Source organism: Prinia subflava, chromosome 23 (assembly GCF_021018805.1).
Source record: "Prinia subflava isolate CZ2003 ecotype Zambia chromosome 23, Cam_Psub_1.2, whole genome shotgun sequence".
Classification (NCBI taxonomy): Eukaryota; Metazoa; Chordata; class Aves; order Passeriformes; family Cisticolidae; genus Prinia; species Prinia subflava.
Genome location: NC_086269.1, coordinates 294,660 through 315,195, shown reverse-complemented (window position 1 = coordinate 315,195; position 20,536 = coordinate 294,660). Strand labels below are relative to the sequence as shown.

The window sequence follows — 20,536 nt, the reverse complement described above, 5'->3', positions numbered from 1 at the left end:
ACGTGCCCTCGGGGAGGCGGGGGTCGGTCGGGCCGGAGCGGCGGCTCCGCGTCTCTGACTCTGCCCAATGAGAGCCCGCAGCACGGCGGGCGCCGGCAATATTTGGCCGCGGCCCCCGCGCTCCCATCCCCAGAGCGCCCTCGCCCTCCGCGCAAGGACCTCCATGGCCCGGCCCGGCCTTGCCGCCCGCCCCGCGCCGCGCGGGGGGTGCCAGCCCCGCTGAGCCCCGCAGCCCCGCGGGGAGGGCCCCCGGCCCGGCCCGGCCCGGCCCGGCCCCGCCGCCCCCCGCAGCAGCATGAGCCTGGGCGCGGGGGCCCAGCCGGGGCTCGCTCAGCAGCGCGGAGCCGGCGGACGCGCCGCGGAGCCGTGACGGGCAGTGCCCCGAGGGGAGCGCGGGCAGGACCCCCTTCCCCGGTCATTTCTCCGTCTGGACCCCGCCCCGGAGAGATATGCTCAGCCCAAACCGCCTGGAAGCGTCTCCTGGGATTGCCGTGGCCCCCGGGCGTGCGGAGTGCGGAGCCTTCCCTCGGACGGCGGGCGCGGCCCCTCGGCTTTGCCTTCCCCTCGTCCTCCTCCTGCTTGCCCTCACGCCCCGCGCCGACTCCTCGTGGTGGTGAGTGAATCCCGCGACGGCTCCGCAGCCCCGACGGTCCCCGGGCCACCGCGGGCGGGAGCGGCGTGGGGCGCGGCCGAGGGACGGGGATGGAGATGCGGATGAGAGCGGGAACAGGCGCGGGAACAGGGTGGGGACGTGGATGGGGATGGGAACGGGGAAGACCGACATGGGGTTGGGACAGCGCCGGCGGGAGCGCAGCGAGCGCCCGCAGTGCCAGAGCCGGCGCCCAGCGCCCGACGTGCGGCTGCGGGGACCGGCCGGGGCCGTGCGGGCTCCCCGCGGCTCCACCTGCGCGGCTCCGGCGGCGTCCCGGGCTCCCAGAGCAGAGCGGCCGGAGCGGAGCGGCGGAGACGGAACCGCCCCGGGGCCGGTACCGAATCTTTTCCCGGGGCCGGTACCGAATCTTTTCCCGGGGCGCTGCCACCGCAGTGGCCACGGGCACTCCGCGCCCCGAAAATGCCGCTGCTCCTTCCGTGGGGATGGGGCTTGCCGCGGAGAGCGCCGGTCCTGTCGGGGAGCCGAGCCCCTTGCGCTCTGACAGCCATCCCGCCCCGGGCATGGCGAGGAGCAGGATGAGCCCTCGGTACTGTTTAGACAGGGGAAGAGACAGCAGCTTGGATCCTCCGATCCAGCCCGACCCCGCCGGAGCTCCCATCCCTACGGGCTGCACAGTTACATTATTTTGCTCCAGGGAAGCGAAGAAGTCGATGTCCCCCTTCCTATAGATAAGATGAGGCTTTGTAACAGACAGAAATTACGCCATAACAAAAACCTTCTGGAAATTAGTCTCCTCCTGCCCCGGTTCGTGTAACAGTGAAAATTCATCTATGCAGAATGACAGTAATTAGGAAAACAAGGATTAAGAAGTTTTCCAAGCGACCCTGTGCTGTTTCAGTAGTTCAGCAATACTGGAGAAGAAAAAATAGTTGGCTGCAGAAAAGTTCTCAGTGTCCCCCACCCTATAAAAGTCCTTTCTAATCTTGTGGAAAACAGTGTTTTCCATTCCAATCTCATCATCATTAACAGATCACCGTGGATGAGGCAAAACTTAATCAAATTCAACCCATCTGCCACCGAAAGAAAACAGCAGTTTCTGGAAATTCTCAGCTACCGTGAAGCTCTCTGTAAGGGGCCGGGAGCACTTAATAGTCATGCAGATAGCACAAGTATTCCCGGTGTTTGAGAGCACGTCTGGGCGTGTGGCAGCCCTGGCCGGGCTGGCATCCCTAGAAGAGCGATTCCAGGGTGAGAAAGGTGTGGGGGAAAGCTGTGGAGCTAGGAGGGAGCGGGGAGTCCAGGACAGGCTGCTCGGGCAGCTGGTGGCAACCAAGCACAAAAGCAGCTCCTTCTAGAGACCAGAAAGTGGTTTGGGGGGCAAATGGAAAGTAGAAAGATCAAGGCTGTTCACAGCCATGCCCAGAGGAGCTTTCCCGAAGCCTGGTCAGCTGAGGGGAACTGGAATCACTGTGAGACGAAATGAGTCACTGTTGGGGAGTCTCAGGTTGATACAAGCATTGACCTGGCTCCCAGAGCCAGCTCTGCCCCAACCCAGCAGGGCAGGTGAAGGCAGGACAGGCAAGGTGAGGTTTCTAAAATGTGAAAAACTGGGGAAGGAAGAAAGGAACAGTGGAGAAGTTGGATTATTTCCATTATCGCGGAGGCTGGAGAGAAAGCTGAGGAGAGGGTGCATGGGATAACGTCGCTGGAAAAAAAGGAGGAATGGAGTAGTCACAGCATCATCTGCCCAGAGATGGGCATTTCTGGTAACACACGTGGGTGCTGCCTGAAGGGTGAAAATTCCTTCTTTAGGAGGAGTGTAAAACCACTGTTTCCCCTGCTGTCGTACCCCACTTCTCCCCACAGCAGCTCTGCTGCTGTCTGCCCTCATTCCAAGTGCGTGTCGCTTCCCAGCAAGCGGGAGGAAAACCAGCCACATTTTAAGCCTCAGTAGCTGTGGCTTGTTTGGAGGAAGCTAGATTTAGCTCCCACAGCAGTTTGTGTTGTCAGCTTGCAGGCCAATCCCTGGCTGGCAGGTCGAGGGGAGAGGAGAGCAGGGCAGCCCTGGCGAGTTGTGCTTGTCTGGGGCTGGGCAGCCCCCACGCAGCCCCATGGTGCAGCCAGACACGATGCCTTTGGACATTTTTGCCAAGCAGTACTGGTCCCAAGGACCTTAAATACATGACTTTTAAAACCAAAAAAAAAAAAAAAAAGAAATGGAATATATTAAGCTCTTAAGTTTCACACTTTCAATTGAACTTTCTCTTCTGGAAAGCAGAGCACTCCTAAGAAAAGCCTAAATTGAACCAAGAGCTGTTGTGCTGGACGTGTCAGTCCTGATAAAATAGCGTGTTTAGATGAAATTGTGTTTTACTGAAAATGGTTTCAACCAGCTGTGGTTTGGGAAAAAGTTATTCAGTGATTTGCATAGGTTTCCAAGCACATCTTTAGCACCACTGATATTACAGTAAATACATTTGGTGGTACATCATCGTTCCTTATTTTAATTATTATTGCCAAATTCTTCTAGGGATTCACACACAATAAACTTGTGGAACTAGAGGAAATGCTTTTCATTTTCAGAGTCAACTTTTTAAGTAGTTTAATAGGAAAAACTGGGTCTCCTCTGATCACAGTACATGGAAAGGAAATATCAACCAAATGTTTCTTCTAAACAACTGCAAATTATTAATTTTCAGTGACGTCAGGCATGGCCCAACCGCCTCACATAAACGCCAGGAATTGGTGAACTTTGGCATCCAAAAGAGTGGCTCTGTGTGTGTGTGTGTGTGTGTGTGTGTGCACGTGCTCAGAGCTCAGGCAGCAGGGACAGGTTGGGGACAGGGTGGTTTTGGCCTGTGTGGTTGTGGCCACTGTGGTGGCTCCGAGGCCACTGTGACTCAGTGACAGCGGGGTGGCTGTGCCTGTGGGGAGCAGCACCCTTGCAAAAACACTTCCAAACTCCAAAGTGTTACGTAGCAACAAAATACCAGCTGAAACACAGACAGAAATTAAGAAGGAATGCAATCGGAAAATCCCTAAATCCCGTTTACACTTTCGTGCACTCGGGTAGGGAGAAGAGCATTGTCTGGGCACGGCGCTGGCAGGGCTGTGCCCCGCGCTCTGAGAGCCCAGCGGGCCCCAAAAGCGGCCTCCAGAATTCCTTTGGAAAGATTTGGGAGATTAGACAAATGATGCTTATAAATATAAACTGTGTAATAAACAAACTTGGTGAAAATAGCTAAGTAGAGTTTACTTGCTATTGGGAGCCCGGCGAGCTGTTCTGGTGTGGAAAGCCATTCTGAAATAAAGGTTTGGTTAAACAAAAATGTACACAAAGCCCTGTATGCCCCCCTGCATCCCACTCTCACACACACCCACTCTCCTGCAACCCACAGACCCCCCCCCAGCTCCCTGGCACACCAAATCCTTGTTAGCTAACTTGTTTATTGCTAACCACAGCCCTTGGAAACTACAAATATTTAATTTCATCTGGCATTGGAACAGATGGGAGGCATCAGGCTCCCAAAGAGATAAAACAAATCTGTGGAAGGAAGAGGATCGCAAGTTTGGGTGTGGGTTGGAGAGCGTGTGGGAGCCTGGCAACCACATGGGGCTACCCTTGGTGCTGGCAGGATATGGGGGCTCCAAAAGAGCTGATGCATCCCTGGGTGTGATGCCCATATGGGGATTGTGAGGGATGACCAGTCCAGAGCCAGGCAGCCGTCATGGTCCAGCTCCCTTCCTTGGCCAGGGGAAGAGGAGTGCATTTATGGGCATGGAAAACATACCAAGGGCAAATCATGAAGCAGGAGTGCCCATGGCTCCCTCTGGACATGGTGCCAGGCTCTGGCCAAGAGTTTGGCAAGGACACCCCCACTGCAGATGGAGAAGGGGACATTCCCATCACGATGGGTTGTTGGCTGTGCTCCTGCCAGTGCTGTTCTCTGGGATTTGCCATGTGTTTGTACTGTGACACCAGTGCTGCTCATGGTCCAGGTACAGTGGATGGGCACAAGGAGTGATGGAAAAACAAAGCCGTACATATGTGTGGATATAGGCTAAGGAGAGAGGCTCATTTAAGCAGACATCATGCTAAGGTGTGTGGGAGGAGAAATAGCATAAATAGGAATGTTTGAAATTAAGCCAAGAGAAAGACAGCTGCATGGAGGAGCTCCACAGCCCGCTATGTAACCGCTGGGGCGTGGGGTTGCCGCTCCTCCCCTCTGTGCCAGTCTCAGCTGGCAGACCCACGGCAGCCCCTGGGGCACTTTGCTGGTAGAGGGTCTGGCAGGCTGTGTGGGGGCTCCCAGGGCTGTGTCCGTAGCTGTGGTCCCATCCTGTGCTGTGGATGAGCCACTGCCTCTGCCACCAGTGCTGCTGCTGCCGAGCAGCTCATCTTCCTTTCAGTCCTGGCACTGTTGCAGGCAAGATACAGAATCATAGAATCACAGAATGGGTTGGAAGGGGCCTTAAAGCATCTAGTTCCAGCCCCTCTGCCATGGGCAGGGACAGGGGACAAAGTTCCAGCAGAACTTGCCACCTCCAAGGGGAGAGGACGTGCAGCACTTGGGACACGGAGATCTCCGGGGTGCTGGCCCCGGCTGTCAGCCTGTTGTTGCAGAGCACTTTGCATGGCAATAAAAGCAGGAGGTCAGTGACCAGGAAGTCTTTATCCTGAGGCGCTCCACTGCTTCAGCTCTCCAGGCAGCCATGCTGTGAAAAATAAGTTTTAAAGTAATGTCAGACTGATGGAGAATGAACCCCGTGGCCTTTGCAAGCAGCCCTGGTGTTCTTGGTTGGGGTGGATGGAACAGATGGGTTCTCTCAGTCACTCTGCGCCGTTGTAATAATCCTAACTGTGCTGCTTAGTCCATTTTTCATTAGGGTCACTTTCACCTATGGGAAATCTTTCTTAGAAAGAAATGCAGAAGGAAAAAAAATCCTTCTGCTCTTCCAAACTCATTGGCTTTTACTATTACCAAAAGTGATTCACCAGTGCCATGAGGAGATCTGTGCTGGGCCAGAGCCCATGAAAACACAGCTTCTTCTTGGAGTAGCTCACACCCAACACACAGGATGTGCCATGGAAAGGAGAATTGTACACCCAGCTTTATTACCAGAGGCTATCTTACCTCCCCACCTCTTAGCAAAGGACTTTGAGATTTGGGGAGAAAAAAATCGGTTCTTAAGGGTAAAGCATATTTTTAATGAGCAATTATTCTGTATTCATGCACCACCACCAATGTCCCTGAGGAACAGCTTTCACCCAGCCCTGACCAAAGTTTTCAGACCTTGATTTTCAGGTTACTCTTACGCAAGATGCCAACAGCAAAGTCTCCCACATACACCCAGGGGACAGGGGACAACAGACTACAGCACCCATCTGCTCCATCTCCCCAAGACCACCGTGCTTCAGTCCTCCTCACAGAAACTACATCCCTATGACTGCACAAGGTGCAGGAAAACCAGAGAGAGGGGACTCTGGCCAGGATCTGAAGGCAGACAACTTTAAAAGAGCGATGCACAAGAAAGAGAAACATAAGGGTGCAGAAAATGAAAAACATATCCCTTGAGTGGCACTGGTAGTCGCTCAGCATTATGATATTAAAAATTATTGAAGTGAGACGAAGGCTCTCAACATGCAAAGTAGTGGCTCTAAGTGAGGAAATTAGGACTATTAATCACTCAAAGGCGTTAACAATTCCAGCAGGCCAGGATGGCCCTGTTCCCAGTTGGGCTTAATAAAATACTCAGGGTTTGCAATACTAAAATAATATCTCAGATGTTTATAGCACCTTGCAACCCAAAGTGCTTGGCAGTTGGCTGTAATTTGTCTGCCACAGCAGGGAGAGCAGATGAAGGAAGGTGCAGCATCCTTGAGAAGAATGCAAAGAACTTGAGGAGGTGAAATGCTGCCAGGCATGATGGAATTTGCTCCTTTGCAGGAAAAGAGGCAGGGATGTTGGATTTGATCCTGTCTGCACAAGCTGTCTCCAATAGCTGCCTACGGCTTTCCAGCCTCCCTCCAAAATATGGATTTCATGAGGACTCAGTGGGATGGGAAGAGACCAGGAAGCAGGATAGTTCGGCTCCCAAACTGATCCTTCAGGACTGTCAAAGCTGTTACAGAACAGTGGGGGAACTGAATCACTCTTCCCAGGGGATGGACTCCAACAGCCTCTGATGCCACCAAGAAGCCAGACCATGTTCTCTTCTCAGCCTCAGAGCTCTTTTCAGACCTCAGAAGCAGAGACTGTCCACTGTGACAGTGATTTTAGTTAAGCTTAGCTTCTATTAATTTAATTTAAAACTGTGCCTTTAGTGCCATTGGTGCAACCCACAATGAGAATTTATGACATTTCAAGCAACTGTTTAATTCAGAGCACTAAAATGTTGATTTGTTTGAGAATGGCAATTCCTAAGGTTTCTCTTTTAAAATCAAATCATGTTCCAGTAAGTTTTCCAATGCCTTATGAAATGGTGAAAAATGAAGTCTTAGCTAAAGCAGCTGTGGATAACTGAGCAGCTCAGAGTGTCACCTGAGCAGAGGGCAGGGACCCAACGTGGGCCACGGAGCCTGCAGGCCTCAGCGGGGCCGGGCGGGCTCTCACGGGGAGCACAGGAGCAGGACACATCCAGCACAGAGTCGAGCTGTGGAAGGGGGTTAGCACAGCCTGCACGCTACCAAGTAAATAGATGCGTCTGCCTCTGATTTGCATGTTTATCTTAGAAGCAATTTGGGTTTCTACTTGTTTACAAGAGCCAAAGTCAGCAGACTCTTCACAAGAACAACAACTTGGAAGGCAGCGCGTGACGGTTGTCTCCTGTTCCCTGGTGCATCGCGCTCCCGGGATGTTGGGGCGAGCTGGCTGCAGCCGTGCCTCTGGGTGCATCCTTGCAACCTGCAGGGAGGAGGAGGGCTGGCAGGGAGAGAGGAGGGCTTGACCTCGCAGTCTCCAAAAGCACCTGCCCTTGGAACATGAAGCCTCCATCCTCTGCTGTTGTTGCTGCCTTGTGAGAATCAAGGGAGGGCAAAGATCCAGTGCAGTGCCCCACAGCACGGCCCCTCACATCCAGCTCCTGGCAGCAGAACCCTGGGGGGAAATGGGAAATGCACCTAGCTCGGAATTGCACACTGATTCAAGAGTGACACTGCAGCATCCTGCAGCCCAGGGTGGTCAGAGGGATTGTGCCAGCCCCTCACCCAAGCTGGGCAAACAGATCTGCTCTTGGCAAAGGGCGATGCCAGGGCTTTACGCACCCTCAGGAGGCAGCAGCAGATGGAATCCCATTGGGCAAGGTGGGGGAACCTTATCCCCACATGCACTTAATTATCCACTTCCTTCTTCCCTGCCTCCCAGGTCCCCCTCACTGCAGGCCCAGCTCTTGCTTCTACCTCTCTCCTCCCAACCCTGAAGTGTAGGCCTGAGTAGCCTTCAGCATCAGGAGAAGTTATCTGTCACAGACTTTTCTGAATGCAGGGCTTGGGTTTTGTTTTTTGGTTTTTTTTTTCAGCTGGAAAAATGCAGATTCCCCCAGAGTACAACAGTGCAGAAGTGTGCCACTTCCAGCACAGCTTCATTTGTTTGAAAACTAAGTTCTGATAAGGCAGCTGGGGACTTCTCAGAACATCCATTGTCTTTCCAATTGCAGTGTTTTTCAAATGTCACAGATTTTGAAAAATAAAATTGGAAGGGATGCTTTCATCTATCCAAAACAAATGTTTGGGTTTTTTCCCTCCCAAAATTCTGCTTGGCAGAATTTTCTGATATTCCTCGTCTTGCTCCATTTCAGAGTAACTGAGCCCAACTGGAGCATTTCTCACCAAGTGGAAGCTTTTGTCTTTGCCGAGAAAACCACAGCCGTTCCAGGACATGGGAGGAATTTTCCCTTTAGTTGTGTATTTCAGTACATAAACTCTGATGGAATCCTGTAGATACTGTTGTAAGCTTGCTGCCACAGGCAAAGGGAAATGCAGCCTCTGACCCTGGCAGTTCTGGGACGCACATGGCGAGATGCTACTGCAGCAGTTGGTGCCCTTCACACTGCTCTCCTTCCACTTTCTCCTGCTGATAATGTTTGCACTGATCTGGGTATTTGGCAGGAGAATTAAGGAGAAGTAATTAGCTTCCAGTGTGAAAAAGGGAGTGCCTAGTGTTTATCTTGTCTGGAGGGTTTCCCTTGATCTCGGTCTCCCAGGGGATGGTGTTAGTGCTTTATCCATCACTCTCCAGTCCGGGAGGCAGCTCTGCTGCCAACTGCTGTGTCCCAGCCCGCTGCTGTGACTGGAGACCAGGACCTCAGCTCAGCAGTGCTGGCAGAAGGCAGGGGATGGGGTCCCCACAAGGTCCCTGGTGAGGTGGCTCATCACAGAACATTTTACCTTTTCCAGCCTCCCCAGCATCACTTATCTCCAGCAAAGAGGAGTTTTGACTACTTCTGCATCTCCACCCTGCAACCTGCTGCCTCCCAGCATCTCATCACTGCTCTTGCCAGCACAGGCAGGGATGAGCCAGCCATTTCCATCCTTGCTAGAATGAATTTAGGTCTGGAGACCTGACCATGCTTCCCCATAGGAATTCTGCAGTTCCACTCGATGCCACCGTGCCATCATCCAGCTAGTGGGATGCTCCTCTGCCCTGCCCTGCCCCCTTGGGAAGGAACGGGCAGCTCTCACAGTCTGGCATGAGCAAGGCAGTGAAACATCCACAGTGGGCAGTGCTCGAGGAGCTCCTGTTGGCTTTTCTTTCCCAAACAGCTTCTGCTACTTTTCCTCTGCTTCAGGATGAAAGGGTGGTGAGCATGCCTGTGACAATAATGCTCACTGCCCCTTGGAGTCTGGGCTTGCAAAGCCATGGGGAGCTGGGTTTATTATCCTCAGCTCCAGCCTGAGATGACCTTGTGCTTCTGCCAGCATTTAAACAAAATATTTTAAAAGAGAGAACAGATCCCATTGCATTCTGTGCTTCTAGGGCTTTCCTGAGCCTGGGAGCTCTCTCTGGGGTGGAATAGAACTGAAAGAACATGTCCACAGAGAGACAATGAAATATTGTCCAAACTTATTGCTTTTTATTATTATTTAAGGAAGGTTTTTGCTTCCAGTCTAGGGGTTAGAAAAAATCTGAGTATCACCCAAACCTCATCCCTTCCAGCCAGAATCCCAACTCTGTGCTCTGCAGCAAAAATCATCCTCAGGCACAAGCAGCCAGAGGGGTGAGCGGGTGGTGCAGGCGGGAGCTGACTGGGATGGAAAATTCCACATTGCTGCCATTGTCCGGGATGGTGTGAGTGCGGGGCAGAGCTCACGTCCCTCCCCCGTGGCTGTGGAAAGCTGCCCCTGGGTCTCAGCCAGGCTCTGGCAGGCTGCTGTTTGTGCCTTGTCTTTCTGCTCCGAGTTCCTGCTCTCTCCCCACTGCTGCACCGAGGGGACCAGGAAACGGGCGGGGTGCAGGCAAGATAGGAGCCACAGCGTAGTTCTGCCAGTTATGGAGCTTCGGGGCATGAGAGTAAGTGCTCAGGAGACGCACAGAGAGCAATCGACAGCTGGGGATAACGGTGTGAGTAAGGAGTGCAGCACCGAGAGGTGAAGCCTGCTCCTCTTCCTCCCTCACCTGCACATGCCACACGTGTCTGTGCCATGGACACTCCTGACGAATGCAGGCAGGAGACAGGGCAGAGCCTGCCCGAGCCACACTGGGCTCAGCTGGGCTCCATCCTGCTGTGCTCAGCAGGGCTGGGTGACAGCGTGGGGCTGGGATGTTGGGAAGAGGGTGGGAGGGAGGTTTTGCACATCAGCAAGTTTCTCTGCTGCTGCCCTAGGAGTTGACGCAGCCCAGGCTTATGAGAGACATGCCGTGACTCAAAGCACCCACAGCTGACTGTCTGCTGGGGGAGACGGGCTCCACAGACTCCTTCCTCCTTCCTGCAGTGACGTACACACAGAGAAAAGCTCTGCTTGCTCCCGGCTGGTCCATCTGGGGATTATTTCATTAAACAAAAAGACTGTGATGGCTCAGCTGTGCCCTGTCCCTGTGTCCTGCCTGTCTGAACCACAGCCCCAGGCGGGTCTCGACATGTGCCTCACATCTCCCCATGCCAAGGGGATGCTGCAAGGGAGCACACTGCTGTGTAGAGACACTCTGGGCAGAGCCTGGAGCAGCTCTGAAAGCTAGAAAAAGAGGGAAAGCTAGACTTCAATTAAGACACACCAAGCAGAGTGAGGACTTGGCGTCACTTGGTTGGTCCAGGTGGAAGACACTGAGGGCAGACCTCATTGGGGTCTGGAGCTTCCTCCTGAGGGGTAGTGGAGGGGCGGCTCCAATCTCTGCTCCCTGTGACCAGGGACAGGACCCAAGGCAATGGCTGGAGCTGTGTCAGGGGAGGTTTAGGCTGGATATTAGGAAAAGGTTCTTCTCCCAGAAGGTGGTTGGGCACTGAACAAGCTCCCCAGTGAAGTGGTCATGGCCCCAAGGCTGCCAGAGTTCAAGAAGTGTTTAGATAATACTATCAGTCACAGGGTAGGATTTTGGGGATGTCCTGTGCAGGGCCAGGAGTTGGACTCGATGATCCATTTGGGTCCCATCCCACTCAGAATATTCAGTAATTCTGTGACTCCCCTCTGCAGGCAAGGCAGTAATGTGGTACCGTTATCTCTTGCAGGTACATCGGGGCACTGGGCGCGAGGGTGATCTGTGATAACATCCCTGGGCTGGTGAACAAGCAGCGACAGCTCTGCCAGAGGTATCCTGACATCATGCAGTCAGTTGGGGAGGGAGCCAAGGAATGGATCCGGGAATGCCAGCACCAATTCCGGCACCACCGCTGGAACTGCAGCACCCTGGACCGGGACCACACAGTCTTCGGCCGGGTCATGCTGCGAAGTAGGTTCTGCCCTGTTCCCTTCCCACCACCATGGGCCTTGTCTTCCTGGGGGAGTCTCTCCTCCCACTGGGCTGCCATGCCCGGTGGCTTGGATTACTCCCTGAGGAGAGCTTTGCCTTTCCTTGTAAATTAATCAAGTAGTAATGGGAGCAGAGCACTGCATTTGGAATAGCTGCACCAGATGAGATGGAGGAGGGGGAGCACTGGGGGAGAAGAGGGAAGGAGGAGACACCTCCAGAGAACAGGCTCATATGTAAACAGTAACGGGATATATAAATATTTGGAGAGCGGGGTTGGCCAGGACTCAGCAATTCACGTGGGAACTGGCTGTTCCCTCGTATGGCAGGGGAGGCAAGGCACAGATGCAGCTCCAGTCCTTGCTTCAGGCTCCAAGGTGGAGGAGGACCATGGCTATGGGGCAGGTGCCAGCCCTGCACAAAGGACTGGGCATGGCCCTGCCTGGGAGAGACCTTCCCTCTCCAGGTGAGGGACGGCTACAACACAAGTGGGGATGCACCCAGGAAATACATCCAAAGAACAAAGAGGAAAAGCACGGTGGGGACAGGGATGGGGCGGTTCCAGAGCAGGAGCAGCATCATGGGCTTCAGCTGCCCCAGGAGTGCTCTGAGAGCAAACAGGGCCCGGGAGCTGGCACAAGCCCTGGCACAGGCAGCAGCACTGCAGGACTGATGCTGCTGCATCCCATGACGTGCTGGGAGCATCCAGCCATGTGGCCTCCAAATCAAAAGCGGCTGGAAGAGTCTTTCCACTCACAGTTCGTATGGAGGACACGTGAGTGCCACAGAAGGAGGCGGTGAGTGGGGGGCTTACTCCTAGCTGGAGGGGGTGGGGCAGCTGCCCGTGGGGTGGAGAAGCAGCAGAGCCACAAGCCAGATGCCAAACCTGACTGGAGGGAACGGGACTGGAATGCAGCATTCACCCTGCCATGCTGCAGCCTGCCTGCTCAGCCTCTCTGTTCCCATCACAGCACCTTTTCTCCTGCTCACATCCTCTCCTGGCAAAGGATGGGGAATGATGAAAGCTCCTCGCCACAGCCCCATCCTGCGAGACCCAAAGAGAGCTCTGCTGCCTTTGAAGTTGCTTTCAAAGGCTCTCGGAATGAAGAGTAACATGGTTTTGATTTGCAGCTTCTTTTACAACATTATAAAAACAGCTGCGAACTTGAAGCAGACACAAAATAGCAGGAGGCAAGCTGTGCTGCGTAGGGAGAGCCGAGCCCGGCCAGGGCAGGCGCTGTCCCCACGCTCCCACAGCGCCGGGAAGGAGGGGAGTGGCCCTGGCAGGAGGGTGCTGGCTGGTCTCAGCACCTGTGGCCTTGTACCCTGAGCATTGCAATCATTCCTCTGAAGGGCTCCAGGGAAGCCGAGGCTGGACACTGTGGTCAGCAGAGAAGGCTGGGCTTGGCTTACCCACACATAGGATGGTCTTGCTCCCCGTGCCCTGGTCTTTCACAGTCTGCAGGCACTTGGCACAGCCTGGCACGCTCACTCCCCATCCCTGTTTCTCTCCCCATGGCAGGCAGCAGGGAGGCTGCTTTCGTCTACGCCATCTCCTCGGCCGGGGTGGTCTATGCCATCACTCGGGCATGCAGCCAAGGGGACCTCAAGGTCTGCAGCTGTGACCCGCTCAAGAGGGGCCGCTCCAAGGACGAGCGCGGGGAGTTCGACTGGGGCGGCTGCAGCGACAACATCAACTACGGGATCCGCTTTGCCAAAGCCTTTGTGGATGCCAAGGAGAAAAAAGTGAAGGATGCCCGGGCACTGATGAACCTTCACAACAACCGCTGCGGGAGGATGGTGAGTGCAGCCCCTGCCGCAGAGCCAGCGCTCACCCATCCCACTGGGACCTTCCATAGGGGACTGGGCAGCCGGAACAACTTGGCCAGAGAAATGGGACCTTGGGCATCTTTGGAGGGCAGTTCCTGCTGTGGATAAGGCTGGATGCTACCCTGCCTTCCCAGTGCTCCCCTGCACGCTTTGCCCTGGGGAATGGCCCCACGGGGATGGCAGGACCTTGCTCACCTTTGCCTCCTGTGTCCTTGCTGATGTTGGCATCAGTGACCTCCATACACAGCCCCCATCTCCCATTAGGAGCCCCATCCCACACAGCCAAGGGCTGATAAGCTGCACCAGGAATGAGTAGACACTGGTGCAGTATCTGATGCCCAGGGTGACCACTGGTCTTTACCCATCCCTCTTCCCACAGGCTGTGAAGCGCTTCCTGAAGCTGGAGTGCAAATGCCACGGGGTCAGCGGCTCCTGCACGCTAAGGACTTGTTGGCTGGCAATGTCAGATTTTCGAAAAACAGGGGATTACCTAAGGAAGAAATACAATGGGGCCATCCAGGTGACGATGAATCAGGATGGCACTGGCTTCACAGTGGCCAACAAGAACTTCAGGAAGCCCACAAAAACAGATCTGGTCTATTTTGAGAACTCACCTGATTACTGCGTGATGGACAAGTCAGCAGGTAAAAAACCCAAAGCTCCAATCATTACCCAAAAACGTATCTTCCTCCCTTCCCAACAGGCCAGCAGCTCCCAGCTAGCCCAGCCTGGGGCTCAGCTCCCCCACACAACCCCAGTCTTTGGAAAGGAATTACCCAGACTCTGAGTCCTCACAGCACCCCACACCTGCACAGGCAGGACTGCATTTGTCCAAAATCCTCAGGCTTTACACCAAGGCCCCAGACTCCTCAGGCTTCTGGTCATCACAGAAGTGGAGTGTATCCTCAGAGCCCACCTTCTGCAGAGCAAAGCCCCCTTGAACAGGCAACAAAGAGGCTGTTCCGTGCACAGGCTGCCAGCTGCTCCTCTGAACGCAGCCCAAGGTTGGGATGAGAGTGGGGAAGATCTGTCAGGGCTGCTGTGTTCCTGCAGAGATGACCAATGGTTTCTCAGCCTGGAGCATTCCCAGTTTAGTTTGCAGCAGCCATGGGGGCTCAGGGGGGAGCACATGGTGCTGCCATCCTCAGCCTGAGCAGAGAGGGCATTCTGAGCTTTGCCAGGTGCAAAGCCTGGCTCACACTGGTGGGCACACACAGGGGTCCCCTAAGGCACAGAGGGGCTGCAGAGAACCCATCCTTGTCCCCTACCACTCATATGCTCTGGCAGTGGCAAACACAGGCTTGGGCATGGGAAGGGGACCATGCAGATTGTCATAGAAATCCAGAATGCTTTGGGTTGGATGGGATGTGAAAGATCATCTCATTCCAACCCTCCATCATGAGGGACATGAAAGACACCAAAACTGCGTCCATGGGCGGGCTTGTGGCATCCCATGTCCATAAAGTACAGCAAGTGCAGGCTTCAAAGCGGTGCCTTTGGACACCACACTGCAGCACATGCTGTGACAGAACAACGGGATTTCCCCACTAAAGCAGTCACACACAAGGTCCCCACTGCAGGTGGAGATGCCCAGTCTCACCAGGAACCCCTGCAGGCGGATGGGCGGGGAAGTGCTGGAACATGGTGGAGAAGAACACCCTGACCTGCTCTCGCTTCCCTCCCCAGGCTCCCTGGGCACGGCTGGCCGGGTGTGCAGCAAGGTGTCCCGCGGGACGGACGGCTGCGAGGTGATGTGCTGCGGGCGCGGCTACGACACCACGCGCGTCACCCGCGTCACCAAGTGCGAGTGCAAGTTCCACTGGTGCTGCGCTGTGCGCTGCAAGGAGTGCGAGGACACTGTGGATGTGCACACGTGTAAAGCACCCAAGCGGGCTGAGTGGTTGGACCAGACCTGATGAGACAGGAGCACTGAGGGAAGAAGCCACTGCCATCCCCCTTGCAATTTTTTTAAACCCCTGTGCCCTGAGGGCCATGATGTTCTGGGAGCTGTAGTTCAACTGCATGGCTTTTATTTAATTAATTCTACAAAGCACTAAGGAAAGGACTACAGTTCCCAGGAGATACTGTGGGCCCTTCAATGTGCTCGGCAAAACTAATCCCCAACGTAGCAGGAGGCTGCGATCCTTGCTTAAACTGTGAACCTGCAAAGGTTCTCTTCGCAAAGGGATGGTGCAACCAATGCAGACTCGGAGGACTGACTGTCAGGACGTGATGGCTGAGGAATCCTGCACCTCCCCAGAGAATCTAAGTTACAGTAAAGCTTCACCAGCAAAAAACACTAGTTCAGAATAATCCACTCTTGCAAAAGCATTCATGCTTTTTCTTTTTTGCAAGACCAGAGAAGAGTGTTGTGAATCTGTAAGACAGTTCCACGATACCTGTGTTTCCCCTCAAGCAGACCTGGCACATCACTAACCCCACTGAGCAAGAGTCACCTCTGCACCAGGCTTGTCCCTGTGTCCCCAGCACAGGGAAGAAGTGGAGCTGTAGCTTGGAACTGAACCCTGAAGGACTGCAGAGACAAAGGCCACCTCTAGATGCTGGTGGACACAGGAGGCTTGAGAAAGCAAATGAAACCTGTGAACTTACTGGTAGGTTCTGAAGTCAGCGATACAACAGCATCTCTGTACAATTCACGTGTATGTTGTGTATACTGCTTATTATTTTAAGTCAAAATTCATTATAAACCTATATCTGAAAATTATGTCCTTTGCTTTTTGAATTCCTACATACGCAGTAGGGCATGTCCCCAGGGCGGGAATCAGCCCATGGTGTTTCTCTTCCCTGCTGTCTGCAGCTCCTGCTGTCCCAAAGCTTCCTACAGAGTTGAGCATCCATAGCCCCAGGGGAATCCTTTCCCAGCAGCATCACACATGCGTGGATGTCCCATCCATAGAAGTGTTCAAGGCCAGGTTGGACAGGGCTTGGACCTGCCTGGCTGAGTGGAATGTATCCCTGCCCATGGCAGGGGGTGGAACAAGGTAAGTTTTGAAGTCCTGTACCACTCAAACCATTCCAAAGTTCTATAGCACTGGGTCAAGCAGGAGATGCTAGATAAACTCCCAAATCTTTCCCATTAAAAAAACCCCAAACACTCAAAACATGGGCCTTTTCCATTCTCCAGAAGGCACAGAAGGTACCTGTGAGCAGTACGATCCATGGGGGATCACCTGTTTTAACAGGCCAGCCCACAGGGGCACATTTATTGCGGCATTTGGACTAACATTCGTACAGCCTGTCAGGATCTGTGTACAAGCTTTCACATCCCATACTGCTGACACCAAGCCATGGAGGGCTGCTCCAGCTAGCAGCAGGGGGGGTCACTGCTCTGGAATCACAGTCGGTGAGTCAAGGCAGGAGAATGCAATAGTCACATACTGTGTCACGCTGTTTTATAACTGATGAAAGCCCACAGCCAAATTAGCAAAGAAATCAAGAGGTTGTTAAGAGAAGGGTCCAGCCGATGAGGCTGCGCTGTGATTGCACAACTCAATGCATGCAGAGTAAAAGGAAAATGTTGCTGGCCAGAAATAACCAAAGGGGGAAGATCCCAACGGAGGAACACACTCATCGTGGTGGATGCACCCTTACTGATGCTGTAAGCAAGGGTGTGTTATCTCACTCTCCCCAATGACCAAACTCACTGAAGATCCCACCAAAGAGCACACAACAGCAGTTGAGGCTGGAAATGAGGAAAATTCCAAGCACATGAGCAGCATCCCTGATCACGGTCTTGTCCCTCCTGTAAGGGCTGGGGCATGCAGAGCACACTCTGCCAAGAAAGCTCCAGACAGGGAGGAGGCAGCCAGGAGACCCAACTGGAAACTGAAGCTGCCTTCACACTTAATCCACCTTTACTGTAAGATGGGTGAATTCAGAGCACAGGACACTGAACATAGAAGCCCACCGTGGTTGTTACTGTCATCCTGACTGATCTGTAGAGATTTTTGACCCATAAGCAGGTGGTAACAGCTCATACATCACCTCTACAGCCATCCTAATTAAATGCAGACAAGAGGAGTCTGTCCCTTTTAACAGCAAAACAGGGCAAGTAGGGCACTGCTCAGAGACTGGTAGAGTATGAATACTGGAGAAGAGGTTTAGACTGAGTTATCAGGAAAAGGTTCTTTCCCCAGAGGGTGGTCAGGCACTGGACAGGCTCACCAGGGAATGGTCATAGCCCCTTGGCTGCCAGAGCTCCAGGAGTGTTTAGACAGTGCTCTCAGGCACAGGGTGGGATTGCTGGAGTGTCCTGTACACAGCCAAGAGTTGAACTTGATCTTTGCAAGTCCCCTCAGCTCCAGATGTTCTGTGATTCCATGAACCCCACCTGCCCTCTGCCCACAGTGCCCTCCACAAAGAGCACAGCACAGGTCACAAATGCTGCTGCCCGGCACAGCCGGGCCCATTCGGACACCTCCACTGGCTCCCAACCACACACCCCAAATGTTGGTGTTTGGGAGGTGCTGCTCCCCTCACTGTCTCATCTCGGAGCAAGGGGGAAGGGCAATATTAATTTATGTCTGGCCAAGCCCCATACATACATCTTCTTTCCCTAAGGGAGTCTGCTCTCATATTTAACCTCTTCATTCTGCTGGCACTAGAGGTGGATGATGCAGCTTGGAGAAGTGCAGGCCCTTCCCTCTCCCCCTCCTCCTGGAATCTTCCTCTCACTTGTGGTCCTTGGGATTCACCCAACGTTTCTCAAGAAAAAAAAAAAAGGAAAAAAAAAAAAAAAAGAAAAAAAACCCCAGGACCTCTAGACAAGTATGCATTTAATAAGCAGTGAGACAAATAAGCTCCAGTTATCCCAGCAGAATTACAACACCAGAGAACAATTTTCTGCATTCCTCTGAAGGCCTGAAGGAACCCCATTGCCTGCTCTCAGGCTAAATAGGTACCAGACACCAAGTGCTCCATAAGCAAACAGAGCCCCCAAAGTGCAAAAATGAAATAAGTAAAAAGCTTCACATTACATATAAACCAGCCGTTTGCACCTTGTTATTAATGGTCTCAAGTATGACCTTTACACCCTGCCTTGCTCAGAGTCATGGATCTATGAGGCTTGGCACCCTCACAACAATTCCAAGATGAGGAGCAGGGAATAAACATGCCTGATCAGTACTGGAGAGATGCAGGAAGGGAACTGGCCTGTGACAAATCGGGATGGACAATCACGCCAGGGCCATCTCCATATGAATTTGTCCCCATAACTTCAGTGACCAAGGTGTCTGACAGCATGAAAAGTCCTTCTGCCACATACATACATGCATAAAAGCTACTAACAGGCATCTATTCCAAATTTCAAAAATGAATGGCTCCCAGCATGGTAAATATCTGCATGAGATTATTCCCCAGAATTCTGATGTGATTTATAGCCCATATGAACCAGGGCTGCAATGAACAGACTTTGTTACCCTGAAATATTTATTAGTTTAAACTGCCTCAAATCTGCTGTAAGAGTTTTATTATTATAACAGCGCCAACATCCAGTGGAAAGTTTTGCTCTACCACCCACTGTACTATCATGGTACACTATATTGAAATGCTCCTACTTCAGTAGCTACATGAAATCAAACAGCCAATAGCATGTAAGCATCAAACACTTCATGTCAGACAACATTAGGAAGCTGTTTCAGTAATGTGTTAAATCACATTTGTGTCATCAGATGCACATGCAATAAACTCCTGATTCACAAATATATTTAGATACTTTTCACTAAGGCCAGTGCTAAGACAGGGCAAATTTACACAGGAATTCAGTTGTTTAATTGCTTCACAAACAGTAGTTTTACTGTGATAACATTTCCCCCTTTTCTACCCTTCCTGTCCTTTATTGGAAAATATTCCTGGAGAAGTCAGAGGTTGGCAGGAACAAATGCAGCCACATTCTCTTCCTGGACATCCTGACCAAGAACTAACCCATCCTGACATGGTGAGACACTGTGAGCACCCAAAACTACCTAACAAACCAAACTCACCCCAAACTCAAACTCTGCCTAAATGATCAAAGAGCCTATAATTATCCTGGTTTACCAATACACAGATCCAGATATAGAAATAAATGCTGATCTTCAAGATTTGACTTTCATTGGTTACTCTGAATGAACTGAAAATGTGAGGAATCTGTTAATGCCACATAAAGCCTTGTGAAAAAGCTATTGCCACCCCAATGGCTGTAAAGTCACCACAGTTGTTGTTTCAAGGAAGTTACATCAATATTCATCTTGTTCTGAGTCATAATTGTAATTTTTTATGTATATATACATAAGTATGTGTGTATATATACACATGCACATACCATAATTGATATGGCATTACTAAGGTACAGGTCAGGTGTAAGTCCCTGCTCCTAAGTGGCAAAGGAACACTTCCCAAAAGCATGAACAATCCTGCTGGAAAATCATAGCACTCCTTCCTCAAGAACTGCTGGCACTTCTAAAGACAGGAAGATTTTCATTACACAGCCTGCTGCCAGCTCTCCTTTCAGAACAAGCCCATCCCCTTTCTGTTACTGTTATGTCAGGGGAGGACAGTGAGAGAAAGCAGCTCTTGGGATGATACATGGGAGGCAGAGCTTCATTTATAACCCCACACAACTGCTGGAAAAGGTTCAACTTTAAAAAGCATTAGCCTGGTTACCTTATGGGCCCCTGCAGATCACGAAGTGAAATCACATGAACACAACAGGCCTATTAATCACCACAGTGATTCCAAAGTGAGAAACAGCCCCAATGACCAACTGGAAAGAAAGCTGACAAAATTACATTCTAGCAGTTAGGTAACTCTAAAAACACTGGTAGTATCTTTCTGTAAGGCTTCCCTTTTGATTCCTTGATGAATTCAAATAGTTAACCTGGATTTAAGTCCAGTCAACAGAAATATACAGTGGAGAGCAAGCAATGGCATTTCTACCTAAACAAGTGTGTTTCCCTTCAGAGTTACAAATAAACTAGATTTACATGATATGCTCAGGTGACTCTCTGTTCTTCATAGAACTTGGTTTACAAGTAAAGAAGGATTTGAAAATAAGGAAAAAGAAAAATAATTAATTATTGATCTTCCGTGTAAGAAGGTATTTTAAGTCAATTCAAATTACTTGTAATTGACCGACATAGGGATTGTTTCAGAGAATACAGTAGGCTACAGCAAGCTCCTCCCATCCAGGATA

General features: G+C 52.1%; 1 protein-coding gene across 1 annotated transcript; it reads left to right on the top strand.

Moving 5' to 3' along the window:
• The first annotated feature begins 90 nt into the window (after nt 1-90).
• On the top strand, nt 91-16,082 carry WNT2B (Wnt family member 2B). The gene is made up of 5 exons (XM_063418211.1): nt 91-613; nt 11,276-11,496; nt 13,037-13,314; nt 13,724-13,988; nt 15,031-16,082. The coding sequence occupies exons 1-5, from the start codon at nt 450-452 to the stop codon at nt 15,258-15,260; spliced, it is 1,158 nt and encodes a 385-aa protein (XP_063274281.1). The 5' UTR covers nt 91-449; the 3' UTR covers nt 15,261-16,082.
• Nucleotides 16,083-20,536: the final 4,454 nt, after the last annotated feature.